The sequence below is a fragment of the Pangasianodon hypophthalmus genome, chromosome 8, assembly GCF_027358585.1.
Source record: "Pangasianodon hypophthalmus isolate fPanHyp1 chromosome 8, fPanHyp1.pri, whole genome shotgun sequence".
In the NCBI taxonomy this organism is placed as follows: domain Eukaryota; kingdom Metazoa; phylum Chordata; class Actinopteri; order Siluriformes; family Pangasiidae; genus Pangasianodon; species Pangasianodon hypophthalmus.
Genome location: NC_069717.1, coordinates 21,819,897 through 21,838,613, shown reverse-complemented (window position 1 = coordinate 21,838,613; position 18,717 = coordinate 21,819,897). Strand labels below are relative to the sequence as shown.

At 38.4% G+C, this 18,717-nt stretch overlaps 1 protein-coding gene across 1 annotated transcript in view; it reads left to right on the top strand.

The window, feature by feature from the left end:
* The window catches only part of plxnd1 (plexin D1), a 95,260-nt gene extending 76,655 nt beyond the window's left edge, over positions 1-18,605 (top strand). The window contains exons 25-36 of the mRNA XM_026925304.3: positions 647-845; positions 2,170-2,316; positions 2,858-3,014; positions 4,379-4,485; positions 4,860-4,923; positions 7,377-7,411; positions 7,906-8,010; positions 10,027-10,190; positions 11,344-11,491; positions 14,646-14,786; positions 15,835-15,909; positions 17,578-18,605. Of these exons, the coding sequence (XP_026781105.3) occupies positions 647-845; positions 2,170-2,316; positions 2,858-3,014; positions 4,379-4,485; positions 4,860-4,923; positions 7,377-7,411; positions 7,906-8,010; positions 10,027-10,190; positions 11,344-11,491; positions 14,646-14,786; positions 15,835-15,909; positions 17,578-17,694 (1,459 nt within the window). The 3' untranslated portion in view covers positions 17,695-18,605. The remainder of the gene's footprint in view (positions 1-646; positions 846-2,169; positions 2,317-2,857; positions 3,015-4,378; positions 4,486-4,859; positions 4,924-7,376; positions 7,412-7,905; positions 8,011-10,026; positions 10,191-11,343; positions 11,492-14,645; positions 14,787-15,834; positions 15,910-17,577) is intronic.
* The last annotated feature ends 112 nt before the right edge of the window (positions 18,606-18,717 follow it).

Sequence of the window (18,717 nt, the reverse complement as noted above, 5' to 3'; positions counted from 1 at the left end):
GTAATCATGTAATCTTTTCATCAAGTGCCTAAATGTCAGCTTGGATTTGACACATTTGGTTTGACTGACAGGAATTTAACAAACTGACAGTGTTACATTATTCATTTTATTATATCAATGCAAGGATTTCTTATACATTGATGCAATCTTGAATAATAAGTAGCAAAGAGGAAAAGGATTGTATTCGGGTTCTGAACTAAAAATAGTTTGTGGTAGTGGTCTCCGACTTTTTTGTAATACTGCAATGCCCTGTTGCATGCTGGGAGTGTTATTCTGGGGTACATCAGAGACTTCATGGCTGTCTCAGCATTATATTCACATGTAATTAGGAGCTTTGGAATCTGCTGAAAGAGTCTCCAGATTCAACCACATCCCCCGGTTTTGTGGGTCGCACACACACACACACACACACACACAAACTCATACATGTGAAAGAAGCATTGTACTGACACAATCCCCAAAGTCGTCTGTGCCTACGCTCTCCAGCACTTACACCTCTTCCCGTAAATGGAAGAGCTTCAGCCATTTTTCTTCTGTATCAATTGGGAAGCACAGCTGCTTTAGTCGACTAACACAACTGTCTTCTTTTTTTTTTTACCCCCCTTCTTTCTCTCTTCTACCTTTTGATGTGTGTCCATCTGTCCAGATGTAATCTGGCTTCACTGCTCACTATCGCCCTCCATGGCAAACTGGAATACTACACCAGCATCATGAAGGAGCTGCTGGTGGATTTGATCGACGCGTCCGCCTCCAAGAACCCCAAGCTGATGCTGCGGCGCACGGAGTCCGTGGTGGAGAAGATGCTCACTAACTGGATGTCCATCTGCATGTACAGCTACCTCAAAGTGAGAGGGCGAGATAAAAACTATTATAATCTAGAGGCTTTGAAACCCAATTCTCAATATGTTGGCCAAAGTACTTTCTCAAAATAAAGTTGACTCTAGCACCAAAGCATTATTTAGTTTGTAGCTCTGGGAGAACTCTTAAAAGTTCTTAAGTAGAACCCTACAACAAAGTGTTTCCCTTTTAGATAAGCATCCAAGTAGAATCCATTTAGAAAGATAGAACCATTAACCAGGTGTGTAGGCTTGGTTGTCCAAAATCTCTTGTAAATCTCAGAACATTCTCTGTATTAGTATTTCACTTGCCTAGCTATGAGCACACCTCTGCCATGTGCGTCTTTGTCTTTTATTTATGTTTATACCACAGCAGTGTTGAATTCTCAATTCTGATTGGTCAGAAGGTATTGAATAATATTCTATAACAGCAGCCCTGACTTGTATGGATGCTAGACATAATCCAAGACTAATAATAATAATAAACATGATGATATTTAACAAAGAAAAATATGAAGGTTTCTGTAAGGAGATATTCATTTAACCTTTGGAGTTTCTAGTATCAGCGTTTTTGCAACGGTCAGTAAATTTTCCACCTGGATCAAGTCTTCACAACAAAGAACTTATCACTTTCCAATTTCTTTGTAACATGAGAAGCTGCATATTTTTGTCTTATTACATTTACCTCATTCAACTGATGCTTTTATCCACAGCAACATACACTTGAGACAGGATAGAACTGAGCAGTTGAGGGTTAAGGGTCTTGCTCAAAGGCGCAACAGTGGTTCTGGGATTTGAACTCATGACCTTCCATGACCTTCTGTTTACCACTGAGCTCTTCTAGAGATGATTTTAAAAAGAAGAAGAGAGACTGATGAGGGAGTGACGGTTTATAGCTGCAATAACATAAGTGATAAAAGTAACTGACTTGTCTCGCAGGCATTCTGCAATATTCAGTGTAATTATAAATGAATAAAAAGTGCTTCATGTTCTTTAATACATTTAAAATTGTAATCGTTGACAAATTGCGGTGGTATAAGAGGAATAAAACACTCAGGGACATGCTGTTATATTAAATAATCACATTCTGGATGGTAGCAGTAACCCAGTAAGCACCGTGTCATTTATTATTTTCCTATAAGAGCACACCCTGTCATGATTTATTCCTTATTTATGACTTATTCATTGACAAATGTGTTTACTCAAATCATCTTCCAAATACGACACATCTCAGAAGTATAATTGAACAGTTGGAAGATTGTCCCAGGAGCGAATGCACAATCCACTGTTCGTTTTTGTGTTAGTAAAATTTTCTTATAACGTTTTCTTTCAGGAGACGGTTGGCGAGCCATTCTTCCTGCTACTGTGCGCGATCAAACAGCAGATAAACAAAGGCTCGATAGACGCTATCACGGGGAAGGCGAGATACACGCTGAACGAAGAGTGGCTCCTGAGAGAGAACATCGAGGCTAAACCACTGGTGTGTTTCAATATGATATCTGACATGCTGTCTGTTCATCTGCCTTACCGCATTTTGTCTGATTAAGGCGTCTGATCATGAACTTGTCAAAATAGCAGGCCTTAAGTCATGTCGTGTGATTGTGCAACTATCGTAATGAGCTCTACAAACCTGAAAAGACTTTCAGATGTCACAACATGAGATGAAAGCAGCTTGATCAGCAAATCCACAACGTTCCTTAAGGCACATCAATTGTAGCTTTAGCATGAATGTTGCTGAAAGATATGGCAGTGTTGGCTCCACTTTAAAGCTAAGTACTGCTAATGTACTGACAGCCTGAAAGCCTTTTTTAGGGTTTTCTTTTTTTATCCAAGACGCTCATTACAATAATTGCACAATAACGTAAGATAACTTGAGGCTAGCTGATTAACTGTGTGGGCTTGTATTATATCCCATTCTGAAGTCTTCTCCTGGTTTTTTCTTCCTCAGTTGCTTTTAGATGATTCAAAAGCAATTTTGGAGATGTTTATTTTTGTTGAAACCTCATTTGTGTGTGTTCCAGAACATTAACGTGTCGTTCCAAGGCTTCGGGATGGACTCAGTGAGTGTGCGTGTGATGAACACAGACACCATCTGTCAGGTGAAGGAGAAGATTTTAGAAGCTTTCTATAAGAATCTGCCCTACTCCCAGTGGCCTCGAGAGGAGGATGTCGAATTAGGTAAAAAAAATAAATAAATAAATAAAATTCAGACAGGTACAGAGCACCATGGCTGGTTATTAAGTATACTAGCAATTTTTTTTAAGTTTGCCATTTAATAAATTCATTGAGATTTTAAGACATTCAAGTAATAAATACAGTGAAGTAATAGTAGGCAGTGATGAATTCTGTAGTAGCCACTTTAGTATCACTTATAGATGTTGCATAAGTATTCACCCCTTGAACTTTTAAACATTTTATAGTCTTACAAACTGGAACTGAAATGGACTTGACTGGGATTTTAGGTCATGAATGTATACAAAATAGCCAGTAATATTGAAGTGGGAAGGAATTCTAAGTAGTTTGCACAATTAAAGTTTGCAAACAATAGAAAAAAAAGTATTCATCCCCATTGCCTAGTAGTGGTGCAAACTGTTGCCCTCAGAAGTCACATAGTTGAATGGAGTTCATCTGTGTGCATTTAAAGTGATCATACGTGATCTCAATATAAATACACCTGTTTGTTATAGCACATTCCTAAACAAAAAGCATCATGAAGACCAAGACCATTCAACCAATTACGTGACTTCTGAAGGGAAATGGATGCACTTGAACCAATTTATGGGTTTCACAGGAAAGGGGGTAAAAACATATGCAACCACACCTTTTGCATGTTTATTTATGGAATAGTTTTTCAAACTATATTTGACTATAATCCCCCTCATGTCACTGATATGGATCATTCTGTGTAGATTCGTGACATAGAATCCCAGTTAAATCTATTTCAGTTCCAGGCTGTAACACTACAAAATGTGGTGAGTTCAAGGGGGGTGAATACTTTTGCAAGGCAGTGCAGGGTAATAATATGATATAAGATTAGAGTAATAGGGTTATTCCAGAGAGCAAATGAGCCCATGCTTAACATTTCCATCTGGCCCTTGTACGGCTGTGGAATGACAATGATTAATTCATCCCAATCTAACCAGAACACAATAACAAACTAACCCTGATGATGCCATAACTTAGTACAGAACTTACAATTGGGTCACTTTTGGCCCAGAATTGAAATGCCGCACAGTCTTTATATATATGGTCTCTTGCATTTGGGACATTTTTGGCCCAGATTTCAAATGTCGAGCAAACTTTAACTGTTGCTGCTTACAGCTGGCCCACTTTTGGCACACAACACACTTGCTATTGACCCTTAATTTGGCCTAAATCGTCTGTAGTCTGTAGGATTGTGTTTCAAATTAGGGTTAGAGTTAACAGTTAGAAGTTACAGTTGGAGTTAGACTTTACAGTTAGGATTTAGGTTACATTTATGAAAACTTTCGACAGCCGCATTAGAGTTTGAAGATGATTTGACTTCCTCTTTGGCTTGGCAGAATGGTTTCCCGGTGGAGGCTGCAGTAGCCGGATACTTCAGGATCTGGATAACACCTCTATAATGGAGGACGGCAGGAAGAAGCTCAACACTGTGTTTCATTACCAGGTGCGTGTCCTTTTCCCCCCAAATTCCCTTTTTCTTAAACTATGTCCCAGCGTGAGGCAAGAAAAAAAGGACCAGAGGGAGAAAGGGAATGAGACGGAATGTGTGTGCAAACAGTCATGACCCTTCCGCTCTTAGCAGCGTGACTGTTTAGCTTGCGAGGTGCCACAGGGAATGAGCTGTGAAGTGTGTGTGTGTGGTGGTGTGTGTCCATGCGTGCAGTGAAGCCCGCAGTCTCGGCTCAGTGAAAAGGCTGTCTAACTCATTACACAGTATGTAAACTTCTTCAACTTAATGAGTGCTTTCTCTCCTCTTGAGTGGAGCACAATACCTCTGACCCTCCTGAACTCTGACCTTTAAACTCTTGCTCCTTACAGATCCCTGATGGGGCATCGCTGGCCATGAGTATGAAAGACAAGAGAGAGAACACACTGGGCAGAGGTAATGACCATGACTCTGTGTGTGTGTGTGTATGTCAGGCCCAGTAGGATGGATGCGCTCTGCTGACTAACATATTAAATTTTCCTTTACCTGCTTTTACAGACAGAGATCTGTCTCTTATTTATGCTACATTACGCATGGCTGCTAGGATGGGAATCATTAGGCAACTCACGATTCAATTCAAATTCAATTCCCATTCAGTGTTCCACGATGCAATTATAAAACAACTCCTTATGCAAATTGATGCGTCTAGATTATTTAGTTCCATAGCCTACCTTTTTTTTTCCAGCACAACCACTTGTTGCTTTTAAAACATCATTTTCAGCCATCATGAAAAACATTCAAGTTAATGTATCTTAATTATGGCTGAACTAATTTCACTCTTTCAATACTTTTCATAGTATTTATAGTGATCTGTGATGTTCTATTTTTAACCATTTCATGCATAAATTATTAAAAACATATCCAGTTTCTTTAGTTTTCTATTACTTAAAAAGGCATGTTGTGAATTTTGACTTTTTCTGAATACCACAGAATATTAAATTATTAAAAATGTATTCTCAGTGTGTAGGAATATAATGAGTACAAATAAAACATTATACCGGAAATTAAACAAAAAAAAAAAAAATTGGTTGATGACCAAAATTATTGGAAATATCCTTTTTTGATGAAAGTATATTAGTATTCTTGACATCTGCAGTTTAGGACTGTCACATGATGCAGCTGATTTCTAAAACTCAGTTAAATTTCTAATTATTTCTAAAACCTTCAATTAAAAATAGTTTTAAAAAAAAACCTAAGGCTTTCACTGGAGTCAGGTACAAAATATATATATTTTTTAATTGAGTTTTTATGTAGAAAGTTTGTAGAGATATATGAGACACACTGAGAATTTCAATAAATATATATATAAAAAAATAAAGGTAATATTTTCCTATTTACCTGTAAGTGTGGACACTTATGAAAGGCTTATGAAATTTCCTTCATTTTTGTCCTTCCTCATTCTTTTTAATAATAAGCATCAATTTTTAATTAAACATGAAAAACAAACAGTATATGTCCTAAAAGTGATGGTACATGTACGTAGTAACAGTTTCTGAAAGGCACTAAAGGCGTTGGTTCTACAGCATCCTTTTACTACACCCTTTTTAGTAAGCATTTATAGAAAATAGGAAATTTGGAATTTGGCCCGTGTAAATTATTCCTCAGTGTATCTCATGTGTCTAAAAAACATAATTGATGTTGTTGAGCTGCATTTATTAATTATTTAGTAGAGTTGTGTGTAAATGTTTTCATAGGCCAAACCAAATTAAAAATTCCTGCCAGATTTACAAAAGTTTCGATAATGCAGATTTTCTTCCTACTTGCATGTGTGTGCTGATAAATGTCAATCACATGTAAATTACCAAGTGTGTTCATACAGCTGATTTACATGTAGTGACATCCACAAAAAAAATAATAAATGAGTAAATAGACAAAGAGCACCATGTGACTCTTCCAGTAATGCAGCTCAGCCACTGCAGCGTGGCAGCTAGTACTGATGCACTCTAACTCTTCCTCCTTTTATAGGGCGCTGTTTTATCCTAACTGAATAGCTTGTCTTATTTGTTTTAATCTCTGGATTTATCGTTAATATGAAATGACTGAGTTTTACAAAAAAAAAATTTATTGCATTTGTGCGTGCAATTATAATAAATAAGCTGTTTAAACGTAATTCTATACATAACTCACCAAATATATGATTTGAAGCGTATCCATCGAGGTTGAGTCTCCTTACATATTCATGCAATTTCATGAGCTCTTAATGGATACGAACATTTTTCCTAACTAATTGGATTTTCACGAATACCAAATTTCTTGCGTAAATGCTCTTGCGTAAATGCTCTTGCGAACGATTTACGAAAAAAAAAATTTGTATTCAGTGTGATGAGGCCCATTGTGTGTGAAATATTGACATTGCCTCATGATAGTTTTTAAATGCATCTGAATGTTAAATGTTTTAAGTAATTAAAATTGGAATGTAATTTGTCAAAGCCTTAGTACACACAATAACATAACTCACCCACCCACACACACACACACACACACGCACACACACACACACACACACACACATACAGACGCCTCATAATGAGGGTCAGTACAGTATGTGCTCTTTTTAGGACGTGTTTGTAAACCAGAGAAAGCTAATGTCTTTTGTAATCATGATGAGGTCCTAAAGCTCATTAAGCTGGCTCCACTACCAATCAGTGTGTCTCCTCTCCTGACCTTGCTAACACACACACATACACACACATGCACGCTCACTACTTCTCGGGTTTTCTCTCATTAACCTTTCCTTCAGCCTAGCATGTTGAATTTCTCTCCTTTAATTATTCTGTCATTTCGTTTTTTACCTTTGGCTCTATGTCTGACGTCTGGTTTACTGAGTAATTGTTCGTTTTTCAATGCAGCTAAAGACTTGGACACCGAGAAGTACGTACATTTGGTAAGTGTGTGTTTCTCTTTCATACACACACACACACACACACACACACACACACACACACACACACACACTTGAGGTCTGTGGATGATTATGCAGGTTTTTCCCCATGTCTGGAGGAATTGTAGTGTACATACAATCTTCAGAGCAATGACAAGCAGTGAAAGAGAATGAGACATGGTAGACAATGCTCTGGCTAATGTAAGCCGTCTGTAAAATGAAATTCACAAAATTAAACTGACAACACGAATTAGTTGCAGATGCGTTGGCTTCAGGAGAAAAAAAAAGCTTAAAAGTTCTGTTTATTCTTTAATGAAACTTATCTGTGTGTGCATTTCCTTTCACTGAGGTTTAGTGTTCATTAAACAGCTATAAACATTCAGCACTCCATTAACTTCGATTATTCATTGTTGTTTGGACCTTGCCGGTCTTTAGCACACACAATTCATAGCATGCAAGCCACTTTATTGTGCTTTATGATGTTGTGATTGGTGCAGGTCCCACCCCACGATGAGCTCACAGAGACTAAGAAGTCTCATAGGCAAAGTCACAGGAAGAAGGTGTTGCCTGAGATTTATCTGACCCGCCTACTCTCCACTAAGGTAAGACTGGAAAGATATGACACTTTCACAGTGTAATCTCAGTATCTCTAAATATTTACTGAAATCGACTTGTTATAAGGTCACTCATTGGATTGAGCTGTTTATCAAAATAATGCAGACATACAGTTTTTCTCTTTCTCTACAGATTTTCACCTGATACATGGTCAGAAGTATGATATGTAAGGAATAAAACATAACCGGGTGTACTGTTATAGGAAAATAATCAACAGTGATGTGATGCGGCGTGACACAAAGTACTGTTACCACCCTAAAGCTGATTATTTCCTTTAACAGTACATACTGTAGTGTTTTATTCCTCTTATACCACAGCTAGAGCTGGGCCATATGGACAAAATCTTATATCATGATATGGATCATTTCATATCTTGAAAATATATATATCATATAGTACATTACACACACACATATATATATATATATATATATATATATATATATATATATATATAACTGCATGCATTCATGACTGGTCTGCAGCATAGCTTGACCATTTTCTGGTCAGTGTTTGATTTGTTATTCCCAAACGACAGAAGTACCTCCCTTTTTAGCTTCAAGCTCCTCATCTTTTAGTTGGAATGATGCCTGTTCCATGTCGGCGTATTGTGGGGAGTTTTCGATCCATGTCAAGGATCCGTCATCCGTGTCTCCATGCTTTGTTTGTTTTTTGTTACATCACACCGCTAGTAGCTCCTAGCTCCTAGCTCCCGACCTTAAAAGTGGCTTTGAGACATTGGCGATATAGACGATATAGGAAAATATCTATCAACAGACATTTTTCGTCATCGTCCTACGATACGTATCGCCATATCCCACAGCAATTAGCCAATGATTGCATTTTTTTAATGAATTACTATACAACACGTCATGCCTTTATCCGTTTATATGGAACGTCTGCAAACAGGTTTTCACTTTACAACAGCTGTAATCAGTCAATCCTTCACCACCCTCTATCTCTCTCTTGAAGTTGTTAAGACAAAAAAAACGCAGCTTGTCATGTTGCCAATAAACTGCAAAACGCAACATTTTTCCTGTGTTAGAACTTAAAGTTACAGCTGTTACAAAAGCGCTGATACTGCAGACTCCTTCGATAACTGTTAAATAAATGTCTTCAAGCTTCACCATATCAACAATTATACACTTTTCTTTGTTACATAACAAGACATTTTCAAACTCTTTACGTGGAACATCCACCGTACAAGCGCTGTGAATGAGCTGTTACTATAGAAACAATGAAGTATTAGAACAAGCACATTAGAACTACTGTCAGAGCTGCTGTTTTAGAAAATTCATCACCACCTTCTGACCAATCAGATTCGAGAATTCAGCAGTGCTGTGGTTTAACCTGCTTTAGAGATGTATATTACCTGAACATGCATGCTGGAACTGCATACATAACACACTGCTAGTTAAATGTTGTTGGGTATTTTTGGTTAAATCGAATACAATTCTTAAAAAAATAGGTTAAGATAGGCCAGGATCTTGATCGCTCTAATCAGGAACTCATACATGTGTCTTTCTGTTGATGCTAGAACTGTGTGAGTCTTTAATGTACAGGATTAATGGGTTTACTCTCCTACAGCACCTGCCTTTAATAACGCACTCAGTTAGAGTCCCACTGGGATCTGAGAGCAGCTGGTTAATAAATCACTGAACACTAAGATTTAAGTATCTGGTGGAAGATTAGTTAAATATTTTTCTTATTAATTGCCATTCTGTGCCTTTGTGTTTCGTCTCTGGCACTAATAATGATTAAACTACAATAAAGCATAACCTCTGGGTTTCCAAAAACATTTGTCTGGCAGTGGATTTTAAAATTCCATTGTCATGGTTAAGCAATACTGGTATACTGTCACACCCCAAGAGTTTCTATTTTGAGAATATTAACACTACATATGGAGAAATGATAGATCCTAGAAATTGGAATGTTTCAGATAAAGCATAACACTTTGCCAGACTGTGAATTACAGCCCACTTTCTGGATATTACCGTACACAGGGAACACTTCAGAAGTTCCTGGATGACCTCTTCCAGGCCGTCCTCAGCATCCCGCCTGAGAAGCCACCACTAGCCGTGAAGTACTTCTTCGATTTCCTAGAAGAGCAGGCTGACAAACGGGGAATCACGGATCCAGACACGCTGCACATCTGGAAGACAAACAGGTACCAAGACAGCAAGAAAGAAGTTTTGTTAGATATTTTCCGGATAGTACTGATGCGTGGTTTGGGTTTTCACCTGACTATATTTTGAAAAGATCTTATTGACCCAGACCTACACACACCCACTCAGTCTGTAATAGCAGCAATGCTGGCGTCTTTTTTGAAAGCCTTATTCCTAGCGTATGCCAGTACGGCCTTCTGTTTTTCAGCCTGTCATATTTGTGCCAACATTCTCAAGCACCACGGGATATTTTCCTGCCAAATATTTCTATGTGCATATTTTTTTGTAGAAATATGTCCAAATTACTTCATAACTAAAATCCATCTATCTTTTTTTTTTTTTTTTTACTTTGCAGCACACTTTTGTCTATTTTTGGCATTCATTGCATAAATGATCAGATTTCTGCTTAGTTTTGCTTGTGGGTGTGCAGGAACCTGCACTCACCTGAGGACAAATTTCAGTGTGTATAAATTCAGTATTGTATTTACAACTTCACTGTAAAATTAATTTTGTACTCTGCTGCTGATGCTCATAGAGATTGACTGATTGACTGATGTTCTCATTCGTTACAATCCTAATATCATCCTCATACCGTATAGTCTGTATATTTTGGTGGCTGTGTCATGTTCTCAGTGAGTTAAGGTTTCTGGATGCTGAGTTCACATTGGCTAATTATTTTGTTGGCCAAACAACATTAGCTGTGTGGAAATTAGCTATGAGCCTAAATGCTCAAAGGCTAGACATGATTGGGTTAAGTGTATTTCAAAAGACTCTAAAGGCTATTAAGAACATGACTATGAGAAACAAATTGGTGTGGAGATGAAAGTTTTGGCTCCCCAGTGACACTAAAATGTGTTTTAATTGGTAATTCTTGATGGCGAAAAAATCTCCTTCTCTCCCTCTCTTTCTCTCTCTATACTTCACTCCTTCACTCTCTCCCTCTCTCTGTCTCTCCTTGTCTCTATCTCTCTCTTTCTCTCTGTCTCTGTATCTCTCTCTCTCTCCATCACTGTTGCTCTCTCCCTCATCCTGTGTCTCTCTTTCCCTCTCTTTGTCTCTCTGTCTCTGTCACTTTGTCCCTCTCTACCTCCCTTAACTATCTCTCTTCCCCTCCTGTCTCTCTCTGTCTGTTTCTCTCTCTCTCTCGCTCTCTAGTTTGCCTCTGCGTTTCTGGGTGAACATCCTGAAGAATCCACAGTTTGTGTTTGACATCGATAAGACGGATCACATGGACGCGTGTCTGTCCGTCATAGCTCAGGCTTTTATCGACGCATGCTCCATCTCTGACCTACAGCTGGGGAAGGTAAAGGCACACACACACATACACACACACATACACACACACACACACACATACATACATACACAAACACCACATAACATGCCCGTAAGCTCATCTGGAATCCATTTTGGAACTATTGTCAACACACAAATGTCTGTTCCTGCACCTGGGTAAAGTTAGCATTAGGTATCTCTGTTAACATCTCCTCTCAAATCTTTCAGTCCTTCTCATGTGTGCAAATGTGTGTGTGAGTGTGTTTGGGTGTGCTTCTAACCCCTCATACTTCAAGTAACCCTTTCACTCCTTTACCCCTGAAATAAACTCCTCATTCTTCCTGCTTTGTCAGCCTCCAGAGCCGCAGAGCTCCTCATCTTCCTCTGTCAACACACTCCTAACATTTCACTCAGGAAAATATGGAATAGTCACCCAACACGTTCAACCTTCAAACATATATATACACACACACATAATATATACACACACTGTTCTAATCTTACTTCTAATATATTGCTGTCTTTTGGCCAAGATGGAGTCAGCATGGAGATGTTCTTAAACCTCTCACACACACGTTTGTTTAACTATCCTTGGGAAGACCTTCTACTGACATACGCCAAGATATAAAAATATGTGCACACACACACTCACACTCACACTCACACAATGACCTCCGTCTTCTGATCTCACTTCCCATCTCCAAAGGCCTCAAGCTGAAACACACACACACACACACAAAACTTCTTTTTTCCCCTCTTTCTTGGTGATTTGGTCAGTGATAGTGAGGTATGTAGATGAGGTGAATCTGCGTGTGTGTGTTCATGAGAATTGCAGGCAGGAGCAAAAAAGAAAGGTGGATGTCAAAGGTCAGGGGCCACCAGACAGATGGACTGCATGCAGGAAGTGAACTGTAAGACAGGAAAAGAGTGAGATACACATAGAGAAGAGAAAGAGAGAAAGAGAGAGAGAGAGAGAGTTAGATATATAGACAAAAGAGCTGTAATGTAATTACGCACAATTGCACATTGATTACTCTTTCATGGATTAATTCTGCTTTAATTATCTGACTCAACTGTAATTAGCCTGCTGTTTATCAACATAAAAGCATTGAAATCATGTAACACAGCAAGCGATGCAGTTTGTTCACATGAAGGCTGTTAGCATACAATCAAGCTAATAAGAAGGAACTTGCTTACAGAGTTCACGTCGTCAGATTTACAGCTTGAAGAAAATGCAGGGTCAGAGCTGGAGCATATGGAATGGAAGACACAGCAATCAACACAAATTATTTGCATTTCAGTGATCTCACTGACACAGTATGAAAAATGATATGCTCAATCATAGATGGAGTACAGAAACTGTACATAAATACACTTCAATTTTACAGAAGAGCGCACTGTGGCGAGTATGCATTTCCTCAAACAGAACTAACAACTACTCTACCTGATATACAAGATATCATCATGGCCGCAGTAAAACGTAGAAATATAAGCTTTGGTATCTTTGGTGATGATATTAATAGCTGTTTTATGTTCTACTGCTATTTCAGGTTTCAAAGTAGGGCTTCTTCGACCTGTAATATTGGACGTTTAAGCCACTTTGTAAAAACAGTTAGTTCCACTCCAGTAGTTTGATTGGACAAGCAGCGTCCAGGAATGCTGATATTAAGTATAACAGCACTGGTACATTTGTATAACGCAGCTTTTCTGTGTTCGCTACATAAAATTCCAGTTCTAGCAATAGTTTTTTTTTAGACTGAAACCATTATTACACTTACTACGTTGTCAATTAGTTTGTGCGTTACCATGGCAACACGCAACGCTCTATCCAGCTGCGGAGCTATTTTCATTGACGGAGCAAAACAAACAAAATATTTGGCTATATTATGTCTGAAATGTCAGTTACTTTATATTAATTTCTTAGTTGTAGAACTGTTGTACTGAATATCAGCACATCTGTGATTACCTGCCGGCGAATCACAGCGGCCCTGATATTCATTACGACACTCTTGCTCCTGAGATATTGCTTAATTATAGCAAGGTAGTTAGCAAAAAAACTTTACAGACTGTGATAAATTATATTACACCACAGTGCTGTTGAATTCTTGAAATCTGATTGGTTCTATAACAGTTCTACAACAGTAGTTCAGGTTTATATTAACACACTCGTTTAGACGTTATCAGTTCTATAGTAACATACACAGGGATTTTTTTATAGTGGATACTGCACATAAATGGATTAAAAACATGTAGTCATCGATATAGTGAAGTTTTCTGTTTATATACCATTTTGGAAGGAGTCTCCAGTGTCAGTCAGAGGGAAAGCTGTAACCTGAAGTTTTTCGACGAAGTTTTTTACGTTTTTAAGTCTTCAGGACAGAGCGTTTTGTCTGTTTGCAGTTTCCCGGTAACCTGACAATGTTACAGAGTTTGTTTTGTTTTGTCTTTCGTTTGTTTGGTTTGCCGAGTTTGCGATTGTTTTGTCTTATTAACTTTAAGAGAAAGAAAAAAAGAGAGGCTGATGAGGGGACGACTGTTTATAGCTGCTATGACATAAATAACCCGTCTCGCAGATGCTACATTAAATCTAACTATAAACAGATCAAATGTTCAACATTTTGTTGTGGTATAAAGGAATAAAACTCCGCTTCACGTTCAAGCTGCGTCGATTATTTTCTAAAGCACGCCCCGTGGTGTTTTATATTCCTTACATATTGTGTCAAGAATCCTTGCTTTCTAAAATAATTGTAGTTTTGACTAACTAAGCTTACTTGGCAAAATATTTTGAGGGGGTGTTCCTATATAAATGTTTCTGGACTGATTGTACTTTCTTCTGCTGTTCAAGTTTATTAGAATTAATCTCATTACACTGAAGGTTCTCGAACCACTGCACATTTTTCATGTTTTCTGCCCGTAACACACCTGCACCAAGTTATCATCATCCTACAGCCTCGACTCAAGCGTGTGCAGAAGTGGAACAGAATAAAAAATTTCCCGCATTAGAGTCCCTGAGGAGGAAACTGAGAACCCTTTGCGCTACACAACACTGCTCAGCATTAATCTTTTCCCACGGTTCCAGAAGTGCATGTTGCAGTTTGGAGAACTGCACTGGAAACAAAACACACTAGATGGGAAAATCACAGGCATGTCATTCATTCTTCTTGTTTCTTTTTGATTGACAGGACTCGCCCACCAATAAACTGCTGTATGCTAAAGAGATCCCGGAGTACAAGAAGAGGGTTCAGTCCTATTACAAGCAGATCCAAGAGATGGCGCCGCTCAGTGAGCAGGAGATGAACGCGCACTTAGCCGAGGAGTCACGCGTGAGTTACTGAACCCTTACAGCTTTCTACACTTTTTTTTTCTATAATGGACATCTGCAAATGTTCCTGTTGCTAATATAAATGGATAAAAAAACAAGAGTAAGATGTTACCTGAGAGTAGCTTTCATTGTTAACTGTCATAACATTAGGACAATTGAGGAACGTTTTTGAGAAAGATTTGCCTTAAATTGTGGCTGCAACAGTATAAAAAATTCATGTTTGATAACTGAAAACCTCATGACATTTTTCAGTACATCACACTATGCGATGAAATGAAATTAAATGATGTGTAGCATGATTCAGCAGTGCCAAATGATCGTCAGTATTAGTGGCTTGACATTATTTGTTTATGGAAAAAATGCAAGGATATATTTTAATTTTAACCTCATAATATTTGTTTGGGAGTCTGGGAAAACCCATTGGATGGCACAGTGGCTGAATTCTGGAAAACAGGCTAAAATATTAAATATACAGTATTTAACCAAAATGGTGTAGAAATGTATTTAATCTTTCTTCAAAGATCATGTTGGGTAAGGAGCCTGTTTAATAGTGGTGGTGTTAAAAACAGTGAGTCTTCCAAAAGATGTCTAAAACCTTGTTAGCTGAGTGTGATTTCCTCACACAGTGAATGTCATGCTTTGAACAAGTAGTTGGAGAGCTATATGGCAACGTGAAATGGACATAAGCCTAATCAATTCAGTAATTTGTAATGAGATACTCGCTGCCAAAATGTCCACGATGCTTTTATATATATATATATATATATATGTAGTAGAAAATGCTGGAAATTCACCATGAGAAGGGTTTTCCCAGGCAGCCACGCTTTTTTCTGTGAGATCATATACAGATATATGCTAAATATAAAACATCACCATAACTTAATGGATTAGACATATGACACATTGTCAGTCATGTGGTTTTTCAGTGCATGCATCACCATAACTTAATGGATTAGCAATATGATACATTCTCAGTCATGTGGTTTTTCAGTGCAGATGATTTTTTATTTGTGAATGAATCTAATCAGCTTTCTGTCTATGATTAATAGAAATACCGGAACGAATTCAACACCCACCTGGCCCTGACCGAGATCTACAAATATGCCAAGAGATACCGCACTCAGGTATGAAGGAGTTCAAACTTGTCTTCATGCGCCGTGACGAAGTTACAGTCAGTGATTCAGAGTCAGACAGAGTAGACTTCTATACAACTCTCCTAACAAGCTTATGCACGCATGCTTACACACACACCTCCCATATGCCTGATAAGAGTGGCCTTTTCCCATCCCACCTGCAGTATATCATTTGAGTGACTGTATGTGTGTATGTGTGTGTGTGTGTGTGCGTGCGTCCTGGCACCCTGACGCTAATCCCCGGGGCTGTTTTAATACCCATTCTTCAGCCTCAGCATGTTGGAGCGGCGCAGTGAAAAACATGGCTGATTGCAGGCGTGTGTGATTGAGCTCATTCTCTACACGCATAATACTAAGTGAATGGCTCTGCTGGACATGAAAGACTAACTGCATGGGGGTTTGGAAAACAGCAGCTTAGCTGGATCTGCCGAGTATTGTGGGGGCGCGCTGTCTGTGACGCTCTGCATGTGTGTGAAGTGGCCAAATTGTTTGCACTTTCTCTTTTCTCTTGCCATATTTCCGGATGGTGAAGTAGAGTTGTAAAGCTAGGTGAAGGTCAGGAGTGCATAAACGGCATATGAAAACTCGGATGCACTTTTGTTAGTAGGCGTTTCTTTGATTATGCCATGTTCTTCCTAAATTTGTGTTTACATTTAGCAGATGCTTTTAACCAAAGTGACACACAAGTGAGGCAGAATCCAGTGTAAGCATTTAGCTGAGCTGTTAAAGATTAAAGTTCAGTGTACCCAACTCCTTTCAGGGGAAAATAGCTAATGCTTTCTCAAAAAACTCCCTACATTACATCATAAACTAATTTGTGTATTCATTTTGATGATCATTTCTATATCAAAACGTGTTACGTGAAGAAAGACGCCACTTAGTAGTGAGTCTGGAAATTGACATGAAGGAAAAAGCTTTTGGAAGTAATAATTTTTTTATTACTTTTATTAATTATTTAAGTTTTAAAAATGTATTAATTCTTATTGCTTTTATTATGTGTGAATATCACCAAGGAGAGAGTTTAAAATGAAGAACAAAAGTGTGTGGGTGGGACAAACGATGTTGACCAGTGATCGGACGCTGGGAATAATCATTGGTTGTCGGGAACAACGGAAATCAGTGATTGGTTGTGGGGAATAATGGTGATTAGTGATTGGTCATTGGGAATATTGGTGAACAGTGATTGGACATTGAGAACAATGGTGATCATTAATTGAATTTTGAGAACAATGGTGATCAGTGATTGGTTGTTGGGAACAATGGTGATCAGTGATTGATCATAGGGAAACCATGGTGATCCTTGATTAGTCATTGGAAACATCAGCCCCTGCAAGCACAACTCAGTCAGGCTTTACATAGTGGTGGTGGGTCCAGCAAGCCTGTTTTCTTAACTTATAAAAAAAAAACAGGATCTGGGCCATGAGTTGGAGCACCACATCAAGTGCAGGACAATCACTAACTGCTGCTCAAAAAATCATTAGATTTGTCACTAGACTCCTTTTTGAAATAAAATTGCTAAAGAGACCAAATGTTCTTGCTTAAGAAACCAAATGTGGCTAATGGCAGAACCTTAACTTCTATATTGACCTACTACACATAAACATTAGAATTACAAATGTGTATTTATATGAAATATGTTCATGTCTCTCCTTGTGACAGGTGGTGAACGCTTTGGACTCAAACCCGACTGCTAGACGCACTCAACTGCAGCACAAGTTTGAGCAGGTCATCGCCCTTGTGGAGGATAACATTTACGAGTGCAGCAGCGAAGCCTGAACTCCAGCCAATCCAAATGCATCCTCCACAGGGCCTGAGCCAATGAAAACACTGCCTCTACATGGCTACAATACATTCCGGTGATCAAACCTAAACCAAGGGGTGATCCAAAAAAAAAAAAAAAAAGGACGGACACTTAAAAACTGAAAATTGAATCAAAACAAAAACGTTTTGCTGCCAATTCCATGTTGGTCACTCTTCTTTCTATGGCTGGCTTGTGAGGTTTTTTTTTTTGTTTTTTTTTTTAATTGATATGCAATCCAAAAACACATTATGCCTGTTAACAAGACGGGGACTGATGGGATTTCACTTGACGTCGTGTTGGGAGGCTGTTTAAATGTGGACTTATGGAACCAGGAGTTCCTGTGGTTACTTCACGCACTGACCCCACTCTGGGGAAGAGCCAATGATGCACTGGACTGTATAGTAAAAATTTCCATAGCAATATTTATAGCTTTGTGTATGATTTTTATAGCGTAATAATTTCAATGTGAGAGGAAGCCAATATGGGGAACGTCCTCCTAACTGGCGCTGAGCAAAGGTTACAGTTACTTCAAGCTGTCGTGATCAAATCTGGTGTGTTTTACATTTATTTCCCTGTGCCTAGTCTTTGAGAACTGAGTCAGAATGAAAACATCAGATTCGGTGGCTTGTATAACGTAACCTTGGCAGTGAAAGTTTTTAACTACACATCAATCTGCGTCCATGTGATTTACAGGTCATGGCCATGAGGACGAAGCTGCAGACTGTTTTAAAGGTTTTAGAAAGTTGAATGAGAGGTTTAGATTGAATCTGAACCAAAAAATAACTATTATGGTTACTTGCATTGGATAGTCTGCCTGATACAGTCATTTCAGTGCTGCTTTCATGGAAAAAGAGGGAAATTTTATCAAATAAACCTATGACCTTGACTAAGCATTCTGTCATTATACTGAAAGCACAGATTTTGTATTAATTAGTATTTCTCAATACACATACTGTATATTTATTTTTAGCATTTCCCTATTCAAACCATCAGATTAG